The sequence below is a fragment of the Onychomys torridus genome, chromosome 23 (genome assembly GCF_903995425.1).
Source record: "Onychomys torridus chromosome 23, mOncTor1.1, whole genome shotgun sequence".
NCBI classification, from domain to species: domain Eukaryota; kingdom Metazoa; phylum Chordata; class Mammalia; order Rodentia; family Cricetidae; genus Onychomys; species Onychomys torridus.
This window is the reverse complement of record NC_050465.1, coordinates 62,392,446-62,418,210: the sequence shown is the minus strand read 5'-3', so window position 1 is coordinate 62,418,210 and position 25,765 is coordinate 62,392,446. Positions and strand designations below refer to the sequence as shown.

Here is a 25,765-nt window from a genome sequence, read left to right as displayed (position 1 = left end):
TGGTTGCTAATCATACAGAGTTCTTCTTATTTTCACCATAACGTGATGTCCATTGTCAAGTTGATGATAGAATAGGGTCAAGCTGAGTGAAAAGAAAAAATGAGCCTTTAACTTGTTAGCAGACTACAGAGCATTTTAAGGGTTTCAAAAGTTCAGCACAGAGTGTTTTAGTGGCATTTGATCAGATCATTATAACAAATATATGTTTTTATTTTTTTTCGGCTTTCCCTTCATTTCTGTGGTTTGTTGCAAACTAAATTATGTATGTTAAGATGCACTTAGCCTTTAAAAAAAAACCACTTCTGGGCAAGGAAAATTCTCAACATATTTGTGTTTAGAACAGTAATGTGGTTGCTGGGCAAATGAGTGGCAAAAATAATTTCTTGTCGAATGTGGTGGGCTTTGTGACTGCCTCATTGACTCTGGCATGTGGTTTATCCTCCTTCGCTTGTTAACCTAGTTCAGTTTTGATTTTTTTTTCCTTTTTTACAATTCTGCAGTAAGTTCAGTTTAGCTTGAGACAAGATCCTTGATGAACAGACAGGTTTCAGAGCTTTAGTTTTGACAGTCTTGAGTTTTCATGCTGCTCAGAATTCATTTCAGGAAATGGAAAATGACCTTCTCATGCCCACATTTAGCCCAACACCATATGTACTCACCCTGGATATTAGGTGCCTTCTGTTACAGTAACACCTAGTGGTCATTGGCTTGACCTGAGGTCATGACCTTATTCCCCTTTCAGGACACTTGTGAAAGATTTCAGATGCTAAAATATATGGGGGAAATTGTTTCCCTTGTCACTCTGTCTTAGTGTAATATGAGCTTGGAAATTCAGTGGGAAAGTACCAGTTGACTAGCTTGTTGAAGTAAAGGTGTTCAGTTTATGGTTTGCTTTACACAGAGCATCCTGGAGTATATAGGGGTTCTAAAGAGCATACCCACACTCGGTACCATCAGCAAAGACTGTTCTGTTAAGGCATTGGCTTTGGTAAAAAGTTTAAAAGCTTGGGACCTTACGACAAAGGGACCTCTTCTGCAGTGGTCTACAGCTTGCAGGTGAGGCTTCCCAGCCCCGCACTGGCCCTTTGCTTTGGAGTGGTGGGAGACTTGGAGGGCTGTGGGACAGCATGGCTGTAGGACTCCCCTGATTCACTCAGCTGCCTTCCTTGAGAAGGAATGTTGTTCCTGCCTCACCTCTGTGCATCAAGTAAAGGTCTCCCCACTCATGGACACTTACTTAACTTTCTTTCAATGTGTTTTTGTTCTGCAAATTGTATTAATTACAAATCTCACAGTGAATGGCTTAGTTCAGTGTTCTGATACAGTTGTAACACAATGTGGCAAGCTTTGTATTGTTATTGTTGTTGTTGTTATTATGATTATTACTATATCTCCTAAAGACTTTTAGACATTCTCTTTTTGTCCAAAATTCAGAACTGTTTCTTTCCCCTCTGCTTAGGCCAGCTCCTGTGTATGACACAGAGATACATAGCACACAGCTCCTGTGTATGACACAGAGATACATAGCACATAGCTCTTTTCTGTTAACAAGAGGTTCCTCTCAGGCCGCTGTCACAAGTGCTCATCCTGGGGTGAGAAAGGTCCCTTCATCAGGTCCCAGGCTCTCAGGAGGAAGCTGCTCCAGTGGCTGAACGTAGTGAAAGGGACTGGTCTCAAATCCCCAGTGTCCATACCTTGATCCTAAATGAGGAAGTGCATCCATGGCCGATGGATTTTCTAACTATCCTCAGACAGAGAAGAGACCTAGCATACCCCAGCTTGAGAAAGGGAATTGGTCCTGCCCAGATCTACCCAGGACTGACTCTGCATCAATAATACCTTCTAGTCTCTCCAGTTACTAGCCAGACATTTTTTCTTATTCAAATTTGATTAAATTTTAATACTGTAGATATACTTACTATGTATTGCTTATGTGCTGTATGTATAGCTGTGTATATAAAATCTATAAAAGTTAATAAGTCTATGTATGTAGGTGCATGCACCACTGGGGTCAAACCTACAGACTGTCACACACTAAGCAAGTGCTCTATAAAACTTGCTGTGCTTTGTTCAGTGAAGAGATAAGATTGACCAAACAAATTGAAACTTTTAAAATTGTTTATTTATACAGTAGATTATGTTCCTTGTGACATCTTCGTACAAGCCCAGTATACAGAGTACTTTGATCTTCTTTAAAAGCTAGACTGAGCAGGGTGGTGGTGGCACACGCCTTTAATCCCAACACTTGGGAGGTAGAGCCAGGCGCATCTGTGAGTTCAAGGCCAGCTTGGTCTACAGAGCAAGATCTAGGACAGACACTAAAACTACACAGGGAAATCCTGTCTTGAAAAACCAAAAAAAAAAAAAAAAAAAAAAAAGAAAGGAAAAAAAAAGAAAAGAAAAGAAAAAAAGAAAAAATGCAGTTCTGGGGCAAGAGAGATGGCTCGGCGGTTAAGAGTACTTGCTGCTCTTCTAGAGGACCTGGGTTCAGTTCCCAGCACCCACAAAGGTGGCTCAGAACTCTCTGTAACTCTTCTGACCTCTAAGACATGAATATTGGTGTCCCTACATATATGCAGGTAAAACACTCATTTACAAGTTTTAAAAATCAATAATTTTTTAATGTAATTTTATTTCCCCAAATGAGTGCTGTGGGTTGTAATGCTGCTAGTATTCTGTAGTATTAATAGCATTACAGAGTGTACTGGGTATGTGCTAAGGTTAGAGGTGACACACTGTCATTCTGCTCTTTTCCCTCTTTAAACTGTATTTATTTACTTATTGTAAAGCAGAGGAAGTTTGCAGACATGAGGTGGTGGGCAGCTTGACCAGCAGCTTAAGAGCATCATGCTGCGGTCTCATCTGCCGGTGGCCCTTCTTCACCTTTGGCTTGCACTCTAGCCTCTGTTATTGCTTGCCTTGGGCAAGGTTCCTAATCTCCTAGTGCTTCTCTTCTTCCCATCTGTAACTTACATTGCGCAAAGGGCTTGGACAGGTCCACACTCTGAGACATCTCACTCTCGTGGGGGGGGGGGGTGGGGGGAGCTGAGCAGAAAGGATGCAGCACCTTTCCCTCTCTGCTCATGAAGTCAACTCTTAGGAAGTGATAGCCATGGAAGCAAAGTCTGGATTTGGTGTTAGAATTTGAAATATTTCATTAGAAGATTTTAATGAATGGAAGGGGGCTATATCCTTCTGACATTGTCCACTGAGGAGTCCAGCATGGTCTCAACCTGGCAGTCTTTTGCTTCCTGAGTGAAGACAGGTATGAAATACCATGGCTGACAAGAGTTGGTTCTCTGTTGAGGACATTTCTCATCTGGGTTTTGCTGATTTCTTGTAAGAATAAGGTCCCAGGTCCCTGACCTCATTTGCTATAGAGCACATAGTGCCGGGTCCTGATCCTGGCACCCTCCCCAAGCCATGAGTTGGTAAATTCCAATTCTCTCTAGTCCCACTGCCTCCCTGTAAGAGTTAATGATGTCTGCAGGTGTGTTGGGATTAGCACTGTAAAGTTGTGTAAGGGGTTTTTCTTTCTTTTGATCTTCAGAAAGGGATGAAAGATGGCCATTAAATTCAAAGGATTAGGTCCCCTCTCTTTATAGACTTTAGGTACCATAAATATTCACTTCAAATGCAAGGTGAAGAATTGTATACATCTGGGAGAAAATGGGTGTTTTATATTACCAGTCGGAAATTATTCAGTCTCCGTTTACAAATTAAATGGTCTTTGCAGAGGCCTTTTCTCCTGAGTGCACTGAGATCAGGGGAAAGGTGTTTTTGTGTTCATATCTTGGATGGGATGCTTTGGCTCCTTAGAGCCCTAAAGCCTTTTCATTCACAAATTAATACTTACCTATGGTGAACCTCTTTCCTTCCCCTTGTATGATTCTGTCATGTCCTCAAAAATCTGCTTCTTCTAAAACCTGAGAACAGTGGCCCCATAAGAATGAAATTTTGCATGCAGGCGCGGAGGGTGTAATTGAGTAGGATTTATTTGTTTGTTTGTTTACTTAGCCTTTGAGAAGTATGCAGAGTTTGGATAGGTACCAACAATGAAGTGGTTAGACTAGTAACATAATTTTTCTTTGATCCATAGTACATAATCAGTCATTTTGAACAGACTTCAGATATACTCAATTGGTATCTATAGTTAATACATTTTCCGTTTCATACCTGAATTTGAGGATATGTGTGGTGAAAACTAGTAAGGATAATTTCTGTTATTAGCAACAGCACACTACTTTACCAGCGTTCTCTGCCCGTTCATTTCATTGTTTGATGATGTTCCTTTTTTTTTACACTTGGATAGTAAGTACCCAATTACAGTCACTTGTGAGTTTGAGTCCTAAAGTATGTATTGGCAATATGAAGAAAAGAAAGAGTGAAATTAAATGAGCAGCTGATATTTCCAGAGCATGTCAAATAAAGTGTTAAGGAGTAACCTGGCTCTAGCCAGTGAAAGGAGTGTGAGAGGAGGGCCTCATGCTTGGACACACACACACACACACACACACTGGTGCTCTCAGATGAGTGGTCTGCTCAGTTATCACCTAAAGCTTCTACTTGTGATACTTCATGAAATTAAAGAAAGGAGTGAGTGTGTGGAAAGCTCCTGCCAACCACTCTTGGCTGTAAGACAGCTCTAAAATGATGAGGCAAAAGGAAACTGTGAAAGTGTTTGGGAACGGGCAGGAGAAGGCACTCCCAAATGCTTTGATGGTCAGTTAGCCAGAAAGCGCTCTAAAGACGGGGTACTGCGCTAGATTATGGGCCCAGGGATGACCCCAAGGACACAAAGACTTTAATTAAGGGGCTTATTCACACCCCACTAAGTTTGGGAAATTAAGCTCTTCTTTGTGCCTAACTGGTGTTTCTTTTATCTGGGCTTCCATGTGTGTTGCAATAGAGAGCAACATTTTTCAAAAATGTGTTCTGCCTTAGAAATGATAACTGGGCCAGATTTCACGTAAAGCCTTGAGTTTGTCATGGCATGGGATTTGTGCAGATGTGGGTTGGAGCTGGTGCGCTGGACTTTTTCATCACGCTCTCACACAGTTAGAGAGTGCAGGGACTCCAGCATATGAATGTTAGCTTCCCTTCACAGGGCGGCGGGTAGTGTGCTTGCTGTAAGCACAGCATGTTGCTTTTTCTCCAGAAATACATTTGTGTGTGTGATTTGATAAAGGCAGCTTTGGCTGCAGTCCAGGTCTGACTTCCTGATAGCCTAGGCTGTGGCCTTCAGATGTGATGTTATGTGTTTCAGACAGACCTTATGATATATTAGTTCTAGTTGGAGCTTTTGGGTCACATCCATCCACCTGGGTACTGAGCTGAACCACCTCCTTTGGCCAGCAGTGGACATTGTGAGTGAAAATTCCTGAGAAGAAACTGTCTGGCTGTAAACAAAAAACTCCCACAAGGAGTTTGTGTGTCTGCAGACTTGTGGACCAATTGGAATTTCAGTAGTGTAAAGAGACTGGAAGTTTTGTAGATTCAGATAATTACTTTATCTTGGGTTAGTGTTCGCCTTCTGGAGCAGCCATCCCTTGCCCAACTCTGTATCTGAACCAATACCTCATGATAATAAATAAAAACCTCTTAGAAGCTGTTAACAGAACACTAGCTTCCACCAATCCAAAAGCTAAGAATGTCATCAGATAATATTTTAGGCCTATAGAAAAGCTTCCGTCATCTTGATGTACCCACCTCTCTGGTGTACCCACCAATACATTTTAAACTTGCCTTGATTTATGACTTTCTTTGTTCTGTAAAACTATAAGAACCCTGTGAAACTGCTTCCACGTTAAAAATGGAATTTGGGGTAACGTAAATCTGTGTTCCCAGGCAACGGTGACTCAAAATGCTCCAGAATACTGTCTCTTACTCCTTTTAAGCTGAGAGGTGTGGTCTTTTCTGTGGACAGCATTCTCACATCTAGAAGGCCTTGGACTCTTAATGTGGGCTCTGTGCCCTCTGTTTCATTAGTGAGGCTGTTCTGCCTGTGGAGTTTGGTTTGCTCTGTAAGTTTTAAAAATACTAAGAATGCTTCCATTTTTGTCATTTTACCCCACACCAGCATTTCTAGTTCACCTACACCATCAGTCAAGTGAGGGCTTGCTTCTTAAGGTTCTCTCTGCCCTTGATGTCCAAAGGCCCCTTTGCATGCTTTTTAATTTGTGTATGTGGAGAATAGCACCTCAGCTTGAGCTAATTGAACAGGAAATATGAGACTCCTAGGTAGGTGCTCACACCGTCCTCTGAACTTGTTAGAAGTGGGAAATGGAAAATGGCAGTATAAGACAAAGTTGTCACAACCAGTCCAGGTGTGCAGTCGGCAGGGCAGAGCTGCTGGCACAGGGACCCCACCCACACTGGGCTTGATGGGAGTGGGGAGCCTGATGGCCAAGGGCCTTGGAGCAGCAGTGGTGATGACTTTGGACCCATGGGAAAGTGGGGACTTTTAACATTTTAATCATTTTTTATACTCTTACTTTGGAACATGTTACATAGCTTTGGATATGAATTTTCTTTGTTTTTCTCTGGGAAAAGAAAATTACATTTACTGGTATAAATATTTTTGTTACTATGTACCTAGCTGATCGGTCCAAATTTATAGGTGAAGTAAACCTGGCAACTGAAGAATATAACTGAATTTTACTTTAAAAAAAAAAAAATGCTGAATCAAAATGTTATATGAGGTAAAAGTTTGATTTCTTATCTTAGGCTTTATTTTGCTAACATCATCAGAACCAGCACATCTGGCTTAGATTCTAAAATAGTTTGGTTTTATGCTTCAGTAAAAATGAATCCAATCAAATTGGAATTGAAAATAGATAAAAGGAAATCTTTGGTACAGCAAGGCTGTCAGGAAGGTCTTGGGCATTTCCTTTACTGATGGCCTTTCAGAACAGGCCAGAGCCCTTGCCAGGTAGTGTGTGTGTGCACTTACAGTTCTGTCTACAGGGAGGAGCGGGGGTCTGGGCACACCCCAGCTCTGGGGTGCTTTGAAAAGTCCTTTTCATTCCACCTTTAGGACAGCCAGCCCTCCTTCCCTCCCTCCCCATTTTTTCTGTTGTTGAGGTGGAGTTGACACTCTTGTCTTTTTAATTTTTTTAGTAATGGGTAGTGTTGTCTTTTAAGTTATATTTTCATTTTGGCAGGGTGAAAGTGTGTCATCTTTATCAGATTCAACTGGAATTACTGTCCCTGCCAGGCTTTCTGTTATCTATCCAGTTTGGGTTCTGAGTTGTTTTATATGTTATTTTCCTCACCCCTTCCTGGGTGTGGATTAGTGCACAGAGCCAACTGCAGCACTTAAATGGACAGCTTGCTTTGACTGTGAAGCAGAGTCACTGAGCTTGAGGAGATGTGGAAAAAAAAATAGTCATGTTGTTTTGGGGTTCAGAATGACAGAAATGTTTTCCTGTTCTTTGCTGAGAATAGAAACAAGTATGTCTCCATGCTGGGCAGCCTGTGTAAGGCTGTCTCTATGGTATCAACTCAACAGCAGATTCCCCTACCCACCCCTCCAACTCTGTGTTCTTAATTATGCTGACCTTGGAGCTATTAGAGACACAGCAGTTTGCTCCCCCATAAATAATGCACTCGCTCTGAGTGGCAGGCTGCAGGCTTGTGGCCCAGCTCTGCTAGATATTTATAGTTCAAGCCAGTAAACATTTTGTTTGAATCCTTCAGGAGCCTTGGGCCTGATCCTTTTTCAAGTGGGTGTTGAGAGAAATGAATCAGCATTGTTTTTAACCCACAGCAGAGCCCAGCGTGTTGAGAGCCCAGCGTTGATAAGCCTTCTGTGGCACTGGTCATTTAGTGGCTTGGGAGTGGGCCTCTAGGCTTGTTGGTTTATTTTCAGCTGGTTGAGCCTCAAGAATGGTTACTGGGTGGGAAGCTGGATCACTGCTCTGGCAGCAGATAAAGAAAGCTCCCTGGCTGCCTTGAAGTAAAACAAGAGTCAGCTAGGACTGGGACTGGTGTGGGGCTGGCATGGGGTGGGCCTTCACTGGGGCTTTACAGACAATATTCCCGATATGCGTAGAGGCCTCTTTTCAGGCCTGTGGTCACGTGTGCAGGTCTCCGTGGCAGTGGTATTTCATCTTGGGTTTCTTGAGTAATAAGGTGAAGTGTTGACATAAGGAGAGAATGGAGTACGTACGCTGTGGGAAAGCCTGCTTCTCAGCATGTTCCATCCATGCAGGCTCATTTGACTTTCCCTGTGTCCTTTCTTTTTGGGACTTCGTTCCCCTAAGACTCTGATGATACTCCTGCAGACTCCTCCCAGCCCAGGCCCCAGGATCAGAAGTATAGGGCTCTCATTTTCATATTTGTTCCTGATTGGTTTTTTTCCTGTAGGAGTTTCTTGGTGTAACACAAGAAGTGCTTCTTACTACTAGAAAGTGTCAGGACACATTTTCATAGCCAGTGGCTTCAAGAAGAATGGTTATTTTTAAAGGAGACCTGTAGGCTTTTGGTGTTAAGTGGCTATTGACTTTTTCCCCTCAGAAGGAACATTGATTTTTCTCTTACTCTGTTTCAGGTTCTGCATTCTTCCCTGGGCGGTGTGCTGAAATCTTTGCCCGGGGTCAGAGCATCGGGAAGCTTGGCGTCCTTCATCCCGATGTTATCACCAAATTTGAGCTGACCATGCCCTGTTCCTCTCTAGAAATCAATATTGAGCCTTTTCTGTGAAGCTGGTCTCTGTTGTGTGGTTCTGCCTCCAGTGTCCCTTTCCCTCCTGCGGTGTCCTTCAGCCCTCTTTTACAGGGAACATCCATTTGTGCTTTAATGTTTAATAATGTGAATGTGCTGTCTGGCTTCTTGGGTAGCTAGCTGCATTAGGGCAGCTTGTGGAGCAGCCAGTGTGTATGCATGCACTGCATCGGGGAGAGGTGCCCTGGACAGGCAGGGGGAGTTCTCAAAGTGGAAGTATTGCTTGGACATCAGTGTCACTGCTACTCATGACTCCAGTGTAGCAGGATTCCATGTTTTCCTTACTAATGAAACAAGTGATTGATAAAACACACATTGTACATGTTTAAGCCTTTTCTACACTTGACATGTATTAATCAATAAAATCAGTACTTTAAGAAAAATTTTAAGAATCCGTTATGGTCAAGCAGTGATAGCGTTTCAAGTCATCTTTTTTAAAGTTGATTTATGTGTGAATATATGTGTATATGACTGTAGTGTGTGTGTGTGTGTGTGTGTGTGTGTGTGTGTGTGTGTGTCCATCCATTCATGTCCTGTCCATCCCTGTGTTGAAACACCATGACCGAAAGGAAGCTGGGGAGTGGGGAGAGTTTATTTGGCTTATACTTCCACATCATAGTCCATCATTAAAGGAAGTCAGGGTAGGAATTCAAACAGGGCAGGAACCTGGATATAGGAGCTGATGCAGAGGCCATAGGGGATGGGGCATGCTGCTTACTGGCTTACCTCCAACCCCAAGGCTTTCTCATAGAACCCCATGGGTGACCCCACCCACAATGAACTGAGCCCTCCTACATCAATCACTAATTAAGAAAATACCCAACAGGCTTGCCTAAAGCCTGATGTTATGGAGACATTTACTCAATTGAGGCTCCCTTCTCTCTGATGACTCTAGCCTATGTCAAATTGACATAAAAACTAGTCAGCACAGTGTGTGCGCGCACACGTGTGTATATGTGTGTGTGCAGTTTTCTATAACTTAGTAAGATAAGGTTATTAGTGTGTTGTGGAATATTCCTTTACACTGTGTGAAGATGTGTCACTGTGATTGGTTTAATAAAGAGCTGAATGGCCAATAGCTAGGCAAGAAGAGGTGGGACTTCCGGGGACAGAGAGGTCTCTGGAAGAAAGGTGGAGTTGCCAGCCTGACGCAGAGGGAACAAGACATGCAGGAGGAGAGGTAAATTCCACGAGTCATGTGGCAGCACATAGATGAATAGAAATGGGTTAATTTGTTATAAGAGCTAGTTAGAAACAAGCCTAAGCTATAAGCTGAGCTTTCATAATTAATAAGTCTCTGTGTCATTTTCTGTGAGCTGGTTACTCCTCATTGAAATACAAATAAAGACTACATTGATAAACTGTTCATACTCATTAAAATGGCCAATGTTGGAGCTGGAGAGGTCTTAATAGCATTAGCTGCTCTTGCCAAGTTCTCAGTTTATTTCCCAGCACCCACATGGCGGCTCGCAACCATCTGTAATTCCAGATTGATACTCTCTTCTGGTCTCTAAGGACACCGGGTACATAAGTGCTTTGCAGACATAATGTAGGTAAAACACCAATACATATTTTTGAAAAATGTTAAGAGTTCATGCTTTAATGATGGGTCAAATGTTGGTGTACAACTGGAACTGTTGGGCACTGCTGTGGAGGACATAAAGTGATCCAGCCAGGAAAGTAGTTTACTAGTTCCTTGAAACCTGAAACATCATCTAGCTATTTCACCCATGTGATCATACAGCAGTTTTTATGCAAGATACTCAGTATCATTTATAGTAGCCACAGACCACATAGCCCATTCTATGAATGAATCCTGATAGCACAGATGAGTCCAAGCATGCTAAGAGAAAGGAGCCATGCATAAAAGACTGCACACGGTCTCATTTATGTAGAAATCAAGAGATGATGGGGCCTGGTGAGATGTCTCAATGGCTAAGAGCACACTGCATTTGCCCAGGACTTGGGTTTGATTTCCAGCTATGTGATGGCTCACAATTGTCTACAAGCTGGTTCCAGGGGCTGCAGTACCTTCTGACCGGCTCAGGTACCAGATCTACACATAGTAAGTATCTAAATCTTTAAACAGGAGTACATTGAGTAGAAACCAGCCAGTCACACTGTTGCCTCTGCTCTAAGCAAGAGAGGCGCAGTGGCAAACGTTGCTGAGGGTTGTCTTTGTACTGACCTCTTAACTGTACTTGTTTGGTATCCACAACCCCGATGCTTTGGTACTGACTTTGACTCTTCCATATGTTTTTACCAAAAGGAGGCTAATGACCTGAAAAAGGATATTAACTGCTTTAAACAAAATAGAACCTCGAATTTAGAGCATTTGACCCATCTGATAACTCCCAAGTTCTGGCTGGTTATGTTACTAGGACTTGGAGTAGCTTGATGTATATTACTGTGGACCCAATGCCCTTCTCTAATATGCCTAGTGTGCTAGTTCTTACAAATGAGGTCTTTGGGAGATAGTTAGGGCTAGGTGAGGTCATGAGGATGAAGCCTTCCTGGTGGGATTAGTGACCTTCAGAAGAGATGCCAGAGAGCTTGCTTTCCCATCCCTGCTCCATGCATACATGAAAAAGAGGTCCTGTGTGCATAGGCCAGATGGTGGCCCCGTACAAGCCATCTTGATTTTGAACCTTCATTCTCCAGAACAGTGAGAAAGAAACTTCTGTTCTTTATGAGCCACTGTCTCTGTGCTATGTTGGCTGCCTCAGCAGGTGAAGAAATAAAAAGAAAGAGAGACTAGCCTGTATAATAAAACTCAGGGTGGCAGTCCACTTCTGGGAACACCAGGAGCCAGATGTTGCTGTGGGGAGCATGGTCTCCTTGGACAAAAGCAGAGGAATTAAACCCTTCGTGACAAGCTGAACAAGATGGACAAGTGAACACAAAATGGGCCCAGTGTCTGTAACAGACTGTGAGTTCAGATAGTCTGCTTGGCTCCGAATTTCCCGAAAGCAGAAAGGATGGCTGTGGACATGGCAGCCAGACATGGTTGAATTGCCTCCAGCAGTGCGTCGAGTGGAATCATGTCTGGCCAGAGCAAGCCCAGTGCTCTTGGGGTTACTCTTGTGACTGCCACAGTGCAGAGTCAGTGTCTTCCAGGATTGCCCTTTATTTCTGTTTATGGAAGCCAGCCTATGGCTGTGCCATGGCTGTGTGTTAGAAAGCATTAGAAACAGCTTAGTTCAAGAATGGGGAGGTGGGGGACACAGCTGAGGGAGAAATCAGAGGCCTTGTCAGACTTTATGAAGTTAGCCCTTTCAGACAGAAGTGGCAATAAGGACACAAGGAGCCCTTTTGATAGCAAACTTGGTAGCAAAGGAATTCACTTCCCAGAAGCAGCACTTTGTGTCACGAAGGAGGAGACTATGCTGGTCCTTCAAACAAGCCCTTCCTGAGAGCCAGCGAGAGGGCAGTTCCACTGGAGGCAAGTCTGGGTGAACTACTCACTTGGTAAGGAGTAAGCACCCAGACAGCAGTGGGTGGTGATACCCAGAGATCTCAACGAAAACTGGGTGTTTCAGTCACTAGGAGGCGCAGAGCTAGGATTTGTATAGGGCGTAATGGCTGTCTTTCTTTGATCTTCTCAACCCTTCAGCAGCTTTTTATCAGTGTTGAACTGAGATGGGCAAGATGGTGTGTGTTTGGTGGGCTCTGCATAATTTGTTTCCCTCAGGGCCACTCATATGGCTTCCAGGTGACAGCTGCTGCAGACCAGAAGCCCGAGCAGCCCCTCCTGTCTTGGTGCATGGCTTCTTGGGCACATTATGAAGTCCTTGTGAGTTCAGGTGTTAAGGCAGCATCCAGTTGTCACCCTGCCCTGCCCTCCAGGAGAGGACTGAGTTGGGCTTGTGACGGAAGTGTTGGCTTCCTTTGAACACCTTCACGGGAAGAATCTGGCTTTGCTGCAACCAAGGGGACCCTGGTGTACTAGCAAGAGGAGAAGCAGCAAGGTTGGCAGATGTGTTGAGTGGGTAAATAAACGTCACAGCCGGAGCTCCTCACACCACCGTTGCTTTTCTTGTTTGGTTTTGCACGCCACATAGACAGGCGTGGAGAAGGGAAGAGGAATTTCTGGCTCCATGGAGCTTGCTTGTCTCATGTGGCTATGGTTTTTAAGAATTTAACATTCTATTCATGGCCCACATTCAGCTCTCGTTCTTAGTATGCATGTAAGTATGGAAGTCTGTACTACAGGTGTGCCCCACTTTAAGAAAACAACGGATGTATAGGAAGCCCAAACTAATTTATTAAAGTCTTATGTTTGTGAGGAATGAAGATTTGTCATAGGACTTTGAAACAGCGAAGCCTCCAGCACAAAGTTTACAATACAAGCAAGGCTGGGCAGATGGCTTACTGGGTTAATGGTTGCTGTGAGAGCTGGAGGACCTGAGTTCGAATCCCTAAAACCCATTAAAAATGGGGTATCATGTCCTACGTCTATGACTCCACTATTAGGGGGCAGAGACTAGAAGATCCTAGGGGCCTGCTGGCCTAGCTGTCCAGCCAAAATAGTGAGCCTGGGGTTCAGTGGGGGTGGGGGATGGGACTTTCAGACATACGGTGAGAAGCAATGGGAAGATAGGCCAGACGTTCATATCAGCATACACACTCCTACAAGCGGCTTGGAGGAGAACACCATCTAAAATGAAATGTGCTTTGCCTGGTCCATGAACCTTGTGCTGGAGAGATGGCTCTGGTCACCAGAGATGGAGGACAGTGAGGAGCTCTGGCAGAGCCCTGATCACAGCAAGACAATTCAGTTTTGTAGGAGAGTTTGAGGAACTGAGAAGACTACGGGATGTGGTGGGCACAAGGGACACACAGCTGCTTCTTTAAAAAGCAAGCAAGGGGACCTGGGAACAAGTGGTTCAGAGGTGCAGAGAGGAAGTATCCAAAGCCGACTGAAATAGTTGAATGAGGATGGTAGAGGGAGCCTGTGACGTTGCCACACCTGTCGCCCGATTCTTACATAGTGACTCAGTCTAGGTTTTCCCTGTAAGAGCTGGGGTAAGTGCCTCCATCCAGCTGGTCCCTAGAGACAGTATCTTCTCGTACCTTGTCACCCCGCTGCTAAGGCAGCCTGATCTCTTCTTTAAATATGGCTCCTGCAATAGTCTCTAGAAAGCCTTCCTGGACTTGTTCTGCATGCCCAAATAAATCCTTTTCTTGTCCCACCCCATCCCATGGCCTGGGCTTTTCCACACAACTTTGACACTTCAGACTTGAAATTCTCTGAGCCTGTGTCTTCTCTGACCTGGGAGAACTCCACATCACAGATCGGAGCTTTACAGCTCTTAGGTGTCCAGCAAGTATAAGTGACAAGTATATCCTGATCACAGTGCAAATACAGCCTCGCATGTGCATAACTTAGTTTGTCACTTTAAAGAGAAAGCTGGGGTGCTTAAAGACAGACAAAGTGTTGTAGTGATGCAAATTTGACCCAGGAAAGTGTTCAGTTGGCTCAGCCACTAGGGCAGTCATCTTTGAACACCTTTCACACCCTTCAGCAGCAACGCCCATGACAGTTTCTTTTTGAACACAGTGAGTGACATCCATCTCCACATAGCAAAAGGATTCTCTCATCAACGAGTTAGAAGGACTTAAGCATACCTACGTGACACACTTATTTCCTGCTAGACAAATCGGTAGCCACTATGAAACTGACCAGTATTTGCGTGCAGAGGGATTCTGGAAGCAGAAAGTTCTACAGCTTGTCACTGACTTTTCTCCACTCTCTTCACTTCAGGCCCAACAAACCCAAGGAAAAAACTCAGGTTAAGTTTGGGTAGAGTGGATCACACCTGGGAGACTGAGGCAGGAGGATTAATATGTGCTACGTTAAAGACCAGCTCACACAGTGAGCTCGGCTAACCTGGGTCATAGAATGAGAACTTGTCTCAAAACAAAAACAAAAACAAAAACAAAAACTCCACAGAAGCAGACATTAGATTTTAAAGCATTTAACAATCACAGTCAAACAAAAGAGATTTTATTTTTAAAAGAATAAATTTACATACAGTGCATAAGCAAGACAGCTGAAGGCTTCCAAAATAGAAACCTGAAACATATGGTCTGAAATACCACATGCTGCGATTACCCTGGGAAGATGAGTTGTGTATTGAGGCAAGAAAATCCCATTACCAGGCACAGTGTGGAGGGGTTTCAGTGGCTTCCATCAAGGGGTATTAGTTTAAGGGTCTTGCCTGTGTCTTTTTCCAGCATATTCAGCTATGGCACAGGTCTGAGCAAATAGGACACAAAAATGACAGCTCTTTGGAAAGCAAGTTCCCGATGGATACTTTAGCCTTGGAGTAGAAGCAAGATGGCTGTTATTCTTCTCGATTCCCAGAGGGGCCAATATTCCTAAAAGCTTTGGTGTCAAGGTTGGTCCAGCCTAGGCTGACAGTGGACACCTTCTGGTGAGCATGAACAAGAGGGTCTTTGGACTAAGACTGGATCCTAACCAGCAGGGGGCACTCTTTCCCCAGAGAGAGAATCCAAGTGTTTTGAGAGGCGACCCGAGAGAGCATTCACCAGGGTGAGGTGCTCTGTGAGAAGTGAACGTGGTGGACTGAGAGGGATCAAGCAATAGCTTTTAAGACTGGTACTGTAGGAATCCAAACCCAAACTTGGCATCACCTCCAATAAATAATTTCTCCATCCATTTGAGGTTATCAAGTACATCCAAGAGTGGTCAGTCATGACAAATTCTCAGGCCACTGCTTACTTAATGCTGCGTGGCTAATATAATTCATCCTCCATCTAAATTATGTAAACATGACCTTAAATGCACCCAGACAGTGGTCAGCTTCCCTGTTGTTGGGACTAAAACTTCTTAATCACCATGCTCGCTGCCGTGACAGTAGATGTAGCCCTTCTTTTGCAAAGATATACATGCAGGAAGCAAAGCCTTTATCACTAGGCTTCAGACAGACCCACTAAAACCATCCTGCGTAAATATTAGCCAGTATTATAAGTCCTCCTTGGTAGCTGGGCGTGGGGAGCAGGGAGAAAGTGCCTCATCAACAGCTAGGCCTTGGTGAGAGTACCTGAAGCCAGGGCTTGTAGCACCCCAGCCATGGAGCTGAAATACTATCCGAGCAAAACCAGGCAAATGATGGATTATTTTGATCCCTGCTCTTAACTATGGTAAATGAGAGAATTGTCAAGTTAAAAGTGGGCACTTTGTTAAGAATATTTGTTATTCCTTTTGTTTGTGTGTTTGTGTCTTCAAGACAGGTTTTCTCTTTGTAGCCCTGGAACTTCATCTGTGGACCAGGCTGGTCTCGAATTCAGAGATCGTCCTGCCTTTGCTTCCTGAGTGCTGGAATTAAAGGCGTGTGCCACCATGCCCAGTCCAAGAACTATTCTTGAGAAATTAAAACACTGTGTTCAGTACCAAGGAACATCATTCCAAAATCAGAGAACATCATTCCCAAATCAGAGAATATGTTGCTCTTGGTTTGCACACTGAATGCAAAGGTCTGAACCTTGGTAACTTTTAAGGGGGGTTAATTTTGTTCAGTATGTGTGGATAGTGTTGAGGTGTTAGGATCATGAAACACTGGCTTCAGTGGCACCATCCCTCAAAAGACTGGTAACTCTGCATTTACCACATCTTTTCGGGATGGGCTGATACCTGTTCATGGTTCTGCAGGAGTCCAGGGAAGGAGCTCTTTACTGCTGTTGTCCTAAAAACTACTGCATCTAAGGAGGACCACGCTAGGTTTAATGGTGCTATAATTAATTGGCTTATTTTCCCAAAATAGGCTGAAGTTGTTCTTGCGTGAATGGCCCTTAAAATTGCCAAGAGATAAGAGGTGGGAAGACTGAGAGGGAGTCCCTGATTCTACCTATAGAAAGTAGCCGAGCAAGGATGAGGTAACATTAGGGGCATTGGGGGGATGAGACAATGTCAGGGCTGACTAGCCTCTCTTGGTCAGACTTCCAGAGGATGAAGCTCATTCATTCTCGTGCTGATCCAGTGCTTTCTAAGTTTATACGGCTACTTAAACTGGAGGTGCCAAAGACCAAGCAAGAGCGAGCAGGAGTCTCAGCGTGTCCTGTTTTCACCTGCGAGGACGTAGCAGCCCATCGAGTGTGGCTTAGACTAGTGCAGGAACCGAACCTGGGATACTGCAAACCCTATACGAGGAGGGTCAGCTGCTTGTTTCACTAACAATGCCTGGAGGAGGTGGGCTGGCGAGAAAGCAAGCTCTTCCTGGGGGCCTCATAGCTCTGCTACTGTCGCACAGTCTCTTCACAGGAAACTATCCCACAACAGTCTCGCCACCCACTCAGGCCCAGTTTAGTCTGATTACAGCCTAAGACGTCACTCTGCCCAAGGAGTGCAATTTTCCATGGTACCACCCTTTCTCCCAAACCCAATTCCAAGTTGGGGAATGAGACTAGGCATTAGGCAAGGTTGGAACTGAAAAAAAGTATTCTGCCTTCATATTACCTCAGGTCTATTGGCCCTCTAGAGCCCAGCAGGGCTTGAAGCCATTCCAAGCCAGGCCACAATTCCTATCCACCCAAGACTGGGTCCTAAGTCCATGTAACAGAAAGGGGTGGGGTTGCCTTACAGACCTCAGGTGTGGTTTCAGGATGGGGTCAACGGGAGCACAGTCCTTACAGACCAAACACATTGCTGATGCCACAGCAGTAGCTAACTATATGACATCAGCAAAACAAAAATATTACCTAAGATTTCCTTAAACAGGAGGGGTTGAGATTGCCCCACCCGACTGCTTTCTCACATTTTGCCTTTCACATTAGTGGACTAGTTTCCAACTGTTTGGAGGCTCAGAGCAATCCCAAAAACCTGTGCAGCATTGGCACAAACGTTGTGGCACAGATGCCAACAGACGTGTAGGTGACGAACTTGTAGGGGACTTCGATCTCCAGTCTTCGCCTGGCCTCCTTGTTCCTCCTCACCACCTTGAACCACGAGAATAATACTTGCAGGGAAAGGTTTTGCACCAGTTGCCGAACCAGGACGATCAACACGATTCCCACCATAAATTTGGTCACCCCCAAAACCAGCATGTCTCTGGTGAGCGGTGGGATGTTCTGAAGCACAGGAAGGGATGGGGTGGGCTTGGACACCAGCTGGAAGAAGTGATTAATCCAGAATCCCAGGGTCACCCCAGCCCCGGCAGCCACGATGGTGGTGGTGTCGGCCCTGGTTGGGCTGTAGTAGTCTGACACAGGGTAGTTGTAGCACAGGAAGAAAGGCACAACAATGACACACACAGGGAAGAGGGGGCTGGCGGAGTCCAGCGAGTCCAGGAGGGTCCAGGCTGGGTAGGTGAGGGTGATGAGGAATGCGGTGATCAGCACGCCGCCCAGCACATCCTGCCGGAGAAAAGAACAATGGTTTATTGACACTTGAAATTCAGTCTTCGCACTGTTTTATTTTAGCGTGTGTATTTAAGGAAAATAAAAACCAAAGAATTTGAAGTGAAAATAGGATATAACACATATAGAGACCCACCATGTTAGCCATGTTATATACTTACAGGAGTGTTTCTGTATTTTAGAATAAATTCTGAATTTTTTTTCTGAGAGGTGATAGTCTTGAAGTCATTGAATCTGACTTTGTTATATATACCTCAGGTCACAAGAATTGTCATAGTCTCCACAGATGGGGCATCATCCTTTCTTGGCAGCACTATGAGGGCACTAAACTCTGGTACTGCATCTTGAAAGACTGAATATTAAACATTACCAATTGGATGGCCCATCAGCTCCTTAAACCCTTGTTTAGAATAAAAACCACAGGAGAAATGCATGCCCCAATAAGTACCTGGCAGTTATAGCAAAGAGAATATACCATTTAATATTTTCTTTCTAATATTTAAAATACGCCAATATTAACTCATAATAAGAGAGATGAATCAAACCATACTGGGGAAAAATGAAAACTTGAGTTTCTGTAACAGCTGGTATTTGAATGTTGGTAGAGATTATATTAATTCCCAAACTGGAGACAACCCCAGATTCTTGAATGGGTAAATAACCTGTGGTATATTTATGTCCTAGATTACTTTTCAGCAATTAAAAAAAGCAATGAACTACTGATGCATACTACAGCTCAGAAAAAATCTCCAGGAAATACTGCCGAATGGAACAAACCACCAGGCTTCCTGGGTACATACAACATGGTTCTTTTTACATGGCATTTCTAAAAGCCAAGACCACAGTGACAGAGAAGAGGGTCAGCTGTTGCCTAGGGGACTTGGGTTATCTGGTGTGACCATAAAGGATGTCAAGAGGCAGTCTGGGGAGAGTGAAACTATTCTATACTGAGATGGTGATTATAAAAATTGATGTATGCTACAACTCATAAAACATTAAGCAATTATTACATTATTTTATATGTATGCATGCACACGTGTGCATGCTACAGCAGGCCTGTGGAAGTCCTTCTCTCCTTCTTCTGTGTGGGTCCCAAGGATTGCTCAGGCCATCAGCCATCTCACCACCCCCAAATTCACAAAACTTTATGCCAACCATAGTCATTCTTTTTAATTAAACATTTCAAACAAATGAAAATGAAAATGTTAGTGGGCTCCTCTGTTCCCATCTACTAACCTTGCCACGTGCCAGTTGCTACAGCTTAAGAGAATCCCAGAGGCCTGGAGAGGGCCCCTAATTTCATACTTCTGCCTTCTCAGAGTGTGCTGAGAATCCCCTAGAATCATTACCCAGTTCTGACAGAATTCTGTTAGCTGGGCTTGGTGGTGCATGTGTGTAATCTCAGCATTTGGGAAGTGGAGGCAGGAAGATGCTGGGTTTCAGACCCATTTGGACTGTATAGTGAGACTTTGGTTCAAGAAACCGAAGGGCCAGGTGGTGGTGGTGCACGCCTTTAGTCCCAGCACCTGGGAGGCAGAACCAGGAGGATCTCTGTGAGTTTGAGTCCAGCCTGGTCTACAGAGCGAGATCCAAGACAGCCACAGTTACGCATAGAAACCCTGTCTCGAAAAGCCAAAGCTCTCCCCTCTCCCCCTCCTTGCAAAAAAAAAAAAAAAATGTTGCACGCTGTCTGGGGAAGGAACTTCTCAGTAGCTTTTAAAAGTATACATTTATAGCGGGGCGGTGGTGGTGGTGCCTGCTTTTGATCCCAGCACTTGGGAGGCAGAGGCAGGCGGATCTCTGTGAGTTCAAAGCCAGCCTGGTCTATTGAGCGAGTTTCAGGACAGCCAAGGCTAGGACACATTTATGTCTGTCCTAGCAGCCTCACCCTGGGACCTAGTCGCAGGGCTGTAACTGCCCACAGCAGAAGTGAGATATGTTCTTCAAGGCAGTGTTGCTGGAAATAGCCCACCAAGTCTCCCTCTAGTAGCATCATTCCATTGTCGAGTCATACCATGGAATACTATGCAGCTGTGGCGAGGAGAATGCTCTGAGGAGTTTAAAAAGGCAAGGTGGGCCCGGGCTGCCGGGATCACTAACAATGGCAGAGCACAACAGCCGCAGCTTCCTGCTGACTACATTCAGTCCATCTGGCAACAGGTCCAGATGGAGTCTGCTTTGATTGTGTGAGTAGTGCGCTTAAGCCGTCTCGACCCGTCAAGCTCTTAGAGCAAGCGCATAGGGCTCAGCTCTAGAGCTGTGCCTCTCTGTCATGTGTCTCCACAGGTGGTGATTATTTCCCTCCTCCCTAAACTGTAGCTAAAGAACCATACTTCATATACCGCCCCCCCCCCCCACACACACACTTTTTTTTAAATCTTGCTGTGATTAGATACTTTCCTTTGGGCCAGAAAGTCAGGGTTGAGCCAAGATTGCTTATTTGTGTTCTTCCTCAAAGCTCCTGGACTAGTGTCCAGACATTCTCTATACAGAGTCAGGAGGCAATAGCTTTCTCATACCAGAATGTCTGGGATATTGGTTACCCATTGTTTCAAAGCAGAATTAAGAATTTACTCTGTTTCCTTCTGTCTTCTGTAATTACAGTTACCAGAGTCCCCGGCATCTGGTTGGAATAGCCTTTATAAGCTAACTGTCCATCGTCAACCCAAACTACATTATTCTGGTCCACATCCCCAGCATTTCAGGCAAAACTAATTTTAGCCAACATGGCTGATGGAGTTTTTTCCTCCCTTCTAGGCACACACTTGGATTTTCATCAAAGGTGATGTATAATAAAGATATCTAGGTATTACTGAGAAAAATACTTGAGCCTTAACTAGTGAGTTCCAGGTTGGGGACTGTAAATTTCTTATAACAAAATTATTTTTTAAAAACTTCAAAATAGAAGAATTGTAAATGCGCCAAATTTTATTTTATTTATTTTTGCTTAGCAATTTTTAAAAAAGATTTATTTATTTATTATGTATACAGTGTTCTGCCTGCATGTGTCCTTGCAGGCCAGAAGAAGTCACCAGATCTCATTACAGATGGTTGTGAGCCACCATGTGGTTGCTGGGTATTGAACTCAGGACCTTTGGAAGAGCAGTCAGTACTCTTAACCGCTGAGCCATCTTTCCAGCCCAGCAATCTTTTTTTTTAAAATAATTTTATTTTTAAATAATTTTTTGAGACAGGGCTGGCCCTAGCACTAGTCCAAAAATAAAACTCAATAAAAACCAAACCCAAAACAAAACAAAACAAAAATTCAAAAATACTTCCAGAGATGAATATAATTAAACTACCAAGCATACTACATTATATAAACCTGTAGACTTATGATTCTACTCAAGAAGTTTGAAGAAAATGAAGAGAATAAAACTGTTCACAAAGTTCACATCACAGGGTACTGGGAAGACAGCTCAGTTGGTGGGGTGCTTGCCCAATATGCAGAGACCCCCAGCATTGCTGGGCATTTACCCACCAACCCCACAGTTCCCCAGAGTTTTCTTGAGTGTGAGCAGCAGGAAATATTAGATAGAAGGATTTATAGTGCGAAGATAAACAGATAGAAAATAAAGGATAGCCTTGAGAGGGCCTGGAACCTATTCCAACGAGCCCTGACTGTCTCTGCCTAGGGTATTTATAGAGACGCCAAGGGGCAGAGCAAAAGACCTCCCCCAGCACAGCCAAGTGCAGACCATCTCAGACACCTGCACTCAGGCATGTGGTCCAATCATCCTTTCTATGAGTACCTGCTGGGTAAAGCCACGAGGAACCTGAAAACGGGCTCCCACACAGCATCAGCACAGTATCAACCTAGGACATAGTGCCATACATCTGTCATCCTAGAAAACAGGGCACCCAAGGCAGGAGGTCAAAAGTTTAAGGTCATCATCAGTCACAGTGAGTCCAGTGACTATCAGACTAGGTCTCAGGAAGGAATGAAAGAAGGAAGGATTAGTTTACTCTTAAAGCTGGTTCTTTCTGGGTTATTTCCACTCATACAACGAAGACCAAAGGTAACATGATCCAATAGAGAAAAAAAAATCAGAACACACACAAACAAGCAAAATTAGTATAAAAAAGGGGCACACATCACAGACTCCAAAAAGGCACGAATCTGTGGTCCACACAAAAAATGAGATGAGCTGTGGATGATTGATTGATAAATAAAACGCTGATTGGCCAGGAGCCAGGCAGGAAGCATAGGCGGGACAAAGAGAGAGGAGAAGTCTGGGAAGAAGGCTGAGGGGAGATGCCAGTCTGCCATCCAAGGAGGAGAATGTAAAGGCAGCAGGTAAAGCCACAGAACACGTGGTGACATATGGATTAACAGAAATGGGCTGTTTAAGTGTAAGGTCTAGACAGTGGTAGGCCTGAGCTAATGGATGAACAGTTTAATTAATATGAGCTTCTGAGTGGTTATAGGGTCTGTGGGGCTGGGCAGGACTGGAGAAAACAGCTACAGAGATGAGCAAACACTGTTTCCTTATTAATAATAGAGGAAGACCATTTTCCATGTGAAAAGACACATTTCTGAAAGTCTCATTTCTCTGCCATGGCTTCAACTTTAACAGTTATAATGAAGAGAATACAAAATCTAAAGTATATGCATACCTGTACACACACATATATGTATGTACACACATATGCATGCACACAAACACTTGTAGCCATAGATGAAATATCAGAAGGAAAGAAAATGATGGAGGGTGGGTTTCCTGTGTGGGAATATTACAGATGACTTCTGTCTTCACTTTACTGACTCACTGCCATATTTTCCTGAATTTTCTGCAATTAATACCATTTTCTTTTTTCTATCACAATAGTATTTGTTTGTTTATAGAAAATTGTTTCCTGAAGCTTGCTATGTCACCAAAGATGACTCTGAACTCTTAATCCTCCTGCCTCCACCTCCAGAGTGCTGGCATGACAGTGTGCATCACTATGCCCACCTTAGTATTTTCATATTAAAAATGTCCTCAGACTCATCACAACAGCCAAGCTATGGAATCAGCCTAGGTGTCTGCCAACAGGTGAACGGATAAAGAAAATGTTATATACACACACACACACACACACACACACACACACACACACACACACACACGTACATACAGTGGAGTTTCATCCAGCCAAAAAGCAGAATGAAATTGTGTCATTTCAGGACAATAGATGGTAGTAGATGTCACTGCTTTAAGCAAGATAAGCCAGATGCAGAAAGACAAGTATCAGAAGCAACATCAGGACAAAGTTTAGTGAAGAAAGCTATTAACACGGACATTGTGCATTCTTACCCTTAGCCTAACAGCAAGGACTCATTCACTTTTTGGTGAACATCTCTGGAATTCCTACAGTATGCCTTTACCCCTCAAGAACAGTCTACATTTGTGAATTTGGACCCTCCATCCCATGTGGTTTACTGGGAAAAATTTTCATCCTATTTCCCAACATGTCCCCTGAAGAACACTAACTACTGAGGGGCTGGTGCTGCCCAAAGTTATCTGCCTAGAAAGAGGGGCAGAGCCAGCAGTTGGCTCATTTGTTTGCAAAGAATGCTTTCAGGTCCCTGGACTATTTAGGCATTTAGGCAGGGGTGGGGGGAGACATGACTCTGACTCTAGCATCTCCCCTCTCCCAGGTCCCCTGCTGAGAATGCACAGGGCCTGCTCTAACCTTGAAGGCCTCACAGAGTGGGCTGAAGCCCAGGAACCCAGATAAAGCCAAGATATGATGACTGCTTTGAAAGCTGCTCCACTGACAGGGAACAAGCCAGACCTGGCCTTTGTCTCCAGAGTAACTGCTATGAATCTGTCAGTGTTTCCCTCTGAACAGCTCGGAATATGCTTTCCTGTGATAGCAAAGGCTAATTTGATTGCTTGGAAAAATGAAGCCGGGTCTCCATAGCTGCCTCAGCCGGCAGGAGGCCACAGGGCTCTGAATATGCATATCAGTGATTTCAGGAACGTCATTAACATTTGTTTGGGGGGAAGAACGCATAAGTTCAAAAGTTTATTTCCAATGGTCACACAGGAGGGTCTACGGACAAGCCAGGTGGGGTGGCCTCTAACTCCCAGCAGGCAGGAGGCTGAAGCAGGAGGATTGCAATTCCAGGCCAACCTGGACTGTAGAGTGAGACCCTGTCTCAGATAAACAAGGACACCAGGAGATAGTTGAATGGAGCAGAAGCACCGGAGTTCAGATCCCCAGCACCCAGGGAAATGCTGAGTGGGTGTGGCGACCCACCTGGAACCCCAAACAGGGAGTCCCCAAGACAAACTGGCTAGATTAGCTGAAGTGGGAAGATCTGGATTCAGCAAGAGACCCCACCTCCGTAAATAAAGTGGAGAGCAATCAAAGAAAACACCACGTGTCAACCTTTGGCCTCATTCCGTGCGCACAGCAGGCACATGAGTGCACCACACACGTGTGCCCACACTCCAAAAAAAGATAAAAAAAAATAAACTGAGATCAATCAGAAGCAGGAAGGCAAGCAACTCTTGGCCCACGGCACATGCCATGAACAGTGGGATCTTCTGATGTCACAGGATCTGGGAGTGGGTGCTCATCTGCTCCTCCAGTGCCTCCTTAGTGTGTCATGGCTGTCCTTGGTGCTACCTTACATGGCCTGGGATCGTTATAAACCTAGGGCGAAGGACCAGCAAAAATGACAATCTGTGGCCACAAACAGGCTTGAATAGACCTTCTGAAAACTCACTGGTCTGGGGAAGGAGCCGCATGAGGCAGAAAAGAGGACACCAGCATCTATAGGCTGTAGTTTTAGAATAAAGTGAGGCTATTTAAAGATTCCATAGAAATCACATTGATCATTTTGACAGGGAATGTTTTTTTTATGGGCGTGTTAAAAATATTACAAAGTATGGACATAACAGACGAGGGCAATGTAGCTCAGGCTTGCCTAGCAAATACCTTCTCCCCACAAAAAAAAAAAGAAGAAGAAGAAGAAGGAGGAGGAGGAGGAGGAGGAGGAGGAGGAGGAGGAGGAGGAGGAGGAGGAGAAAAGCTCTAGGCAGAGTGTGATGGCCCCAGCCTATAACCCTCATGCAGGAGGTAGAGGCAGGAGAATCAAGCAGTCCAAGCTGAGCCCTGGCTACACGGTGAATTTGGGATGTTCCTGGGCTACACAGAATCCTGTCTCAAAACCATGGACATAAGGCAAAGCCTCATTTTAATATCACACAAGGACAAAGGGCACCTGAAGGTCACAGGAGGCTGAGAACTTCGCTCACCTCCCTGTTTACTGTGTGGAGGCTTCAGACCAGCCTGGGCTGATACTGTCTCAAAATTTTCTTTTTGTTTCAAAACTATTTTTAGCCAGGCGGTGGTGGCACATGCCTTTAAACCCAGCCCTTGGGAGACAGAGCCAGGCAGATCTCTGTGAGTTCGAGGCCAGCCTGGGCTACCAAGTGAGTTCCAGGAAAGGCACAATGCTACACAGAGAAACCCTGTCTCGAAAAACCAAAAAAAAAAAAAAAAAAAAAAAAAAAAAAAACAAAAACAAAAATAACTATTTTTAGTTGTGATTGAAAAGTAAAAAGAAATTCATTTTATTCATCTATCGTATTTAATATACGATAATATCTCAACAGATGACAAAATTGCCCCTACCATTCAACTTGCCCATGCTAATATCCTCAGAAAC

At 44.3% G+C, this 25,765-nt stretch overlaps 2 protein-coding genes across 2 annotated transcripts in view; one reads left to right on the top strand and one right to left on the bottom strand.

Annotated features, from left to right (window-relative positions):
* Farsb (phenylalanyl-tRNA synthetase subunit beta) overlaps positions 1-9,118 on the top strand; it is a 59,082-nt gene extending 49,964 nt beyond the window's left edge. Inside the window, exon 17 of the mRNA XM_036173241.1 lies at positions 8,552-9,118. Within this exon, the coding sequence (XP_036029134.1) occupies positions 8,552-8,703 (152 nt within the window). The 3' untranslated portion in view covers positions 8,704-9,118. The remainder of the gene's footprint in view (positions 1-8,551) is intronic.
* Positions 9,119-16,049: 6,931 nt separating this feature from the next.
* Sgpp2 (sphingosine-1-phosphate phosphatase 2) overlaps positions 16,050-25,765 on the bottom strand; it is a 115,252-nt gene continuing 105,536 nt past the window's right edge. The window contains exon 5 of the mRNA XM_036173673.1: positions 16,050-18,099. Coding sequence (XP_036029566.1) covers positions 17,548-18,099 — 552 coding nt within the window. The 3' untranslated portion in view covers positions 16,050-17,547. The remainder of the gene's footprint in view (positions 18,100-25,765) is intronic.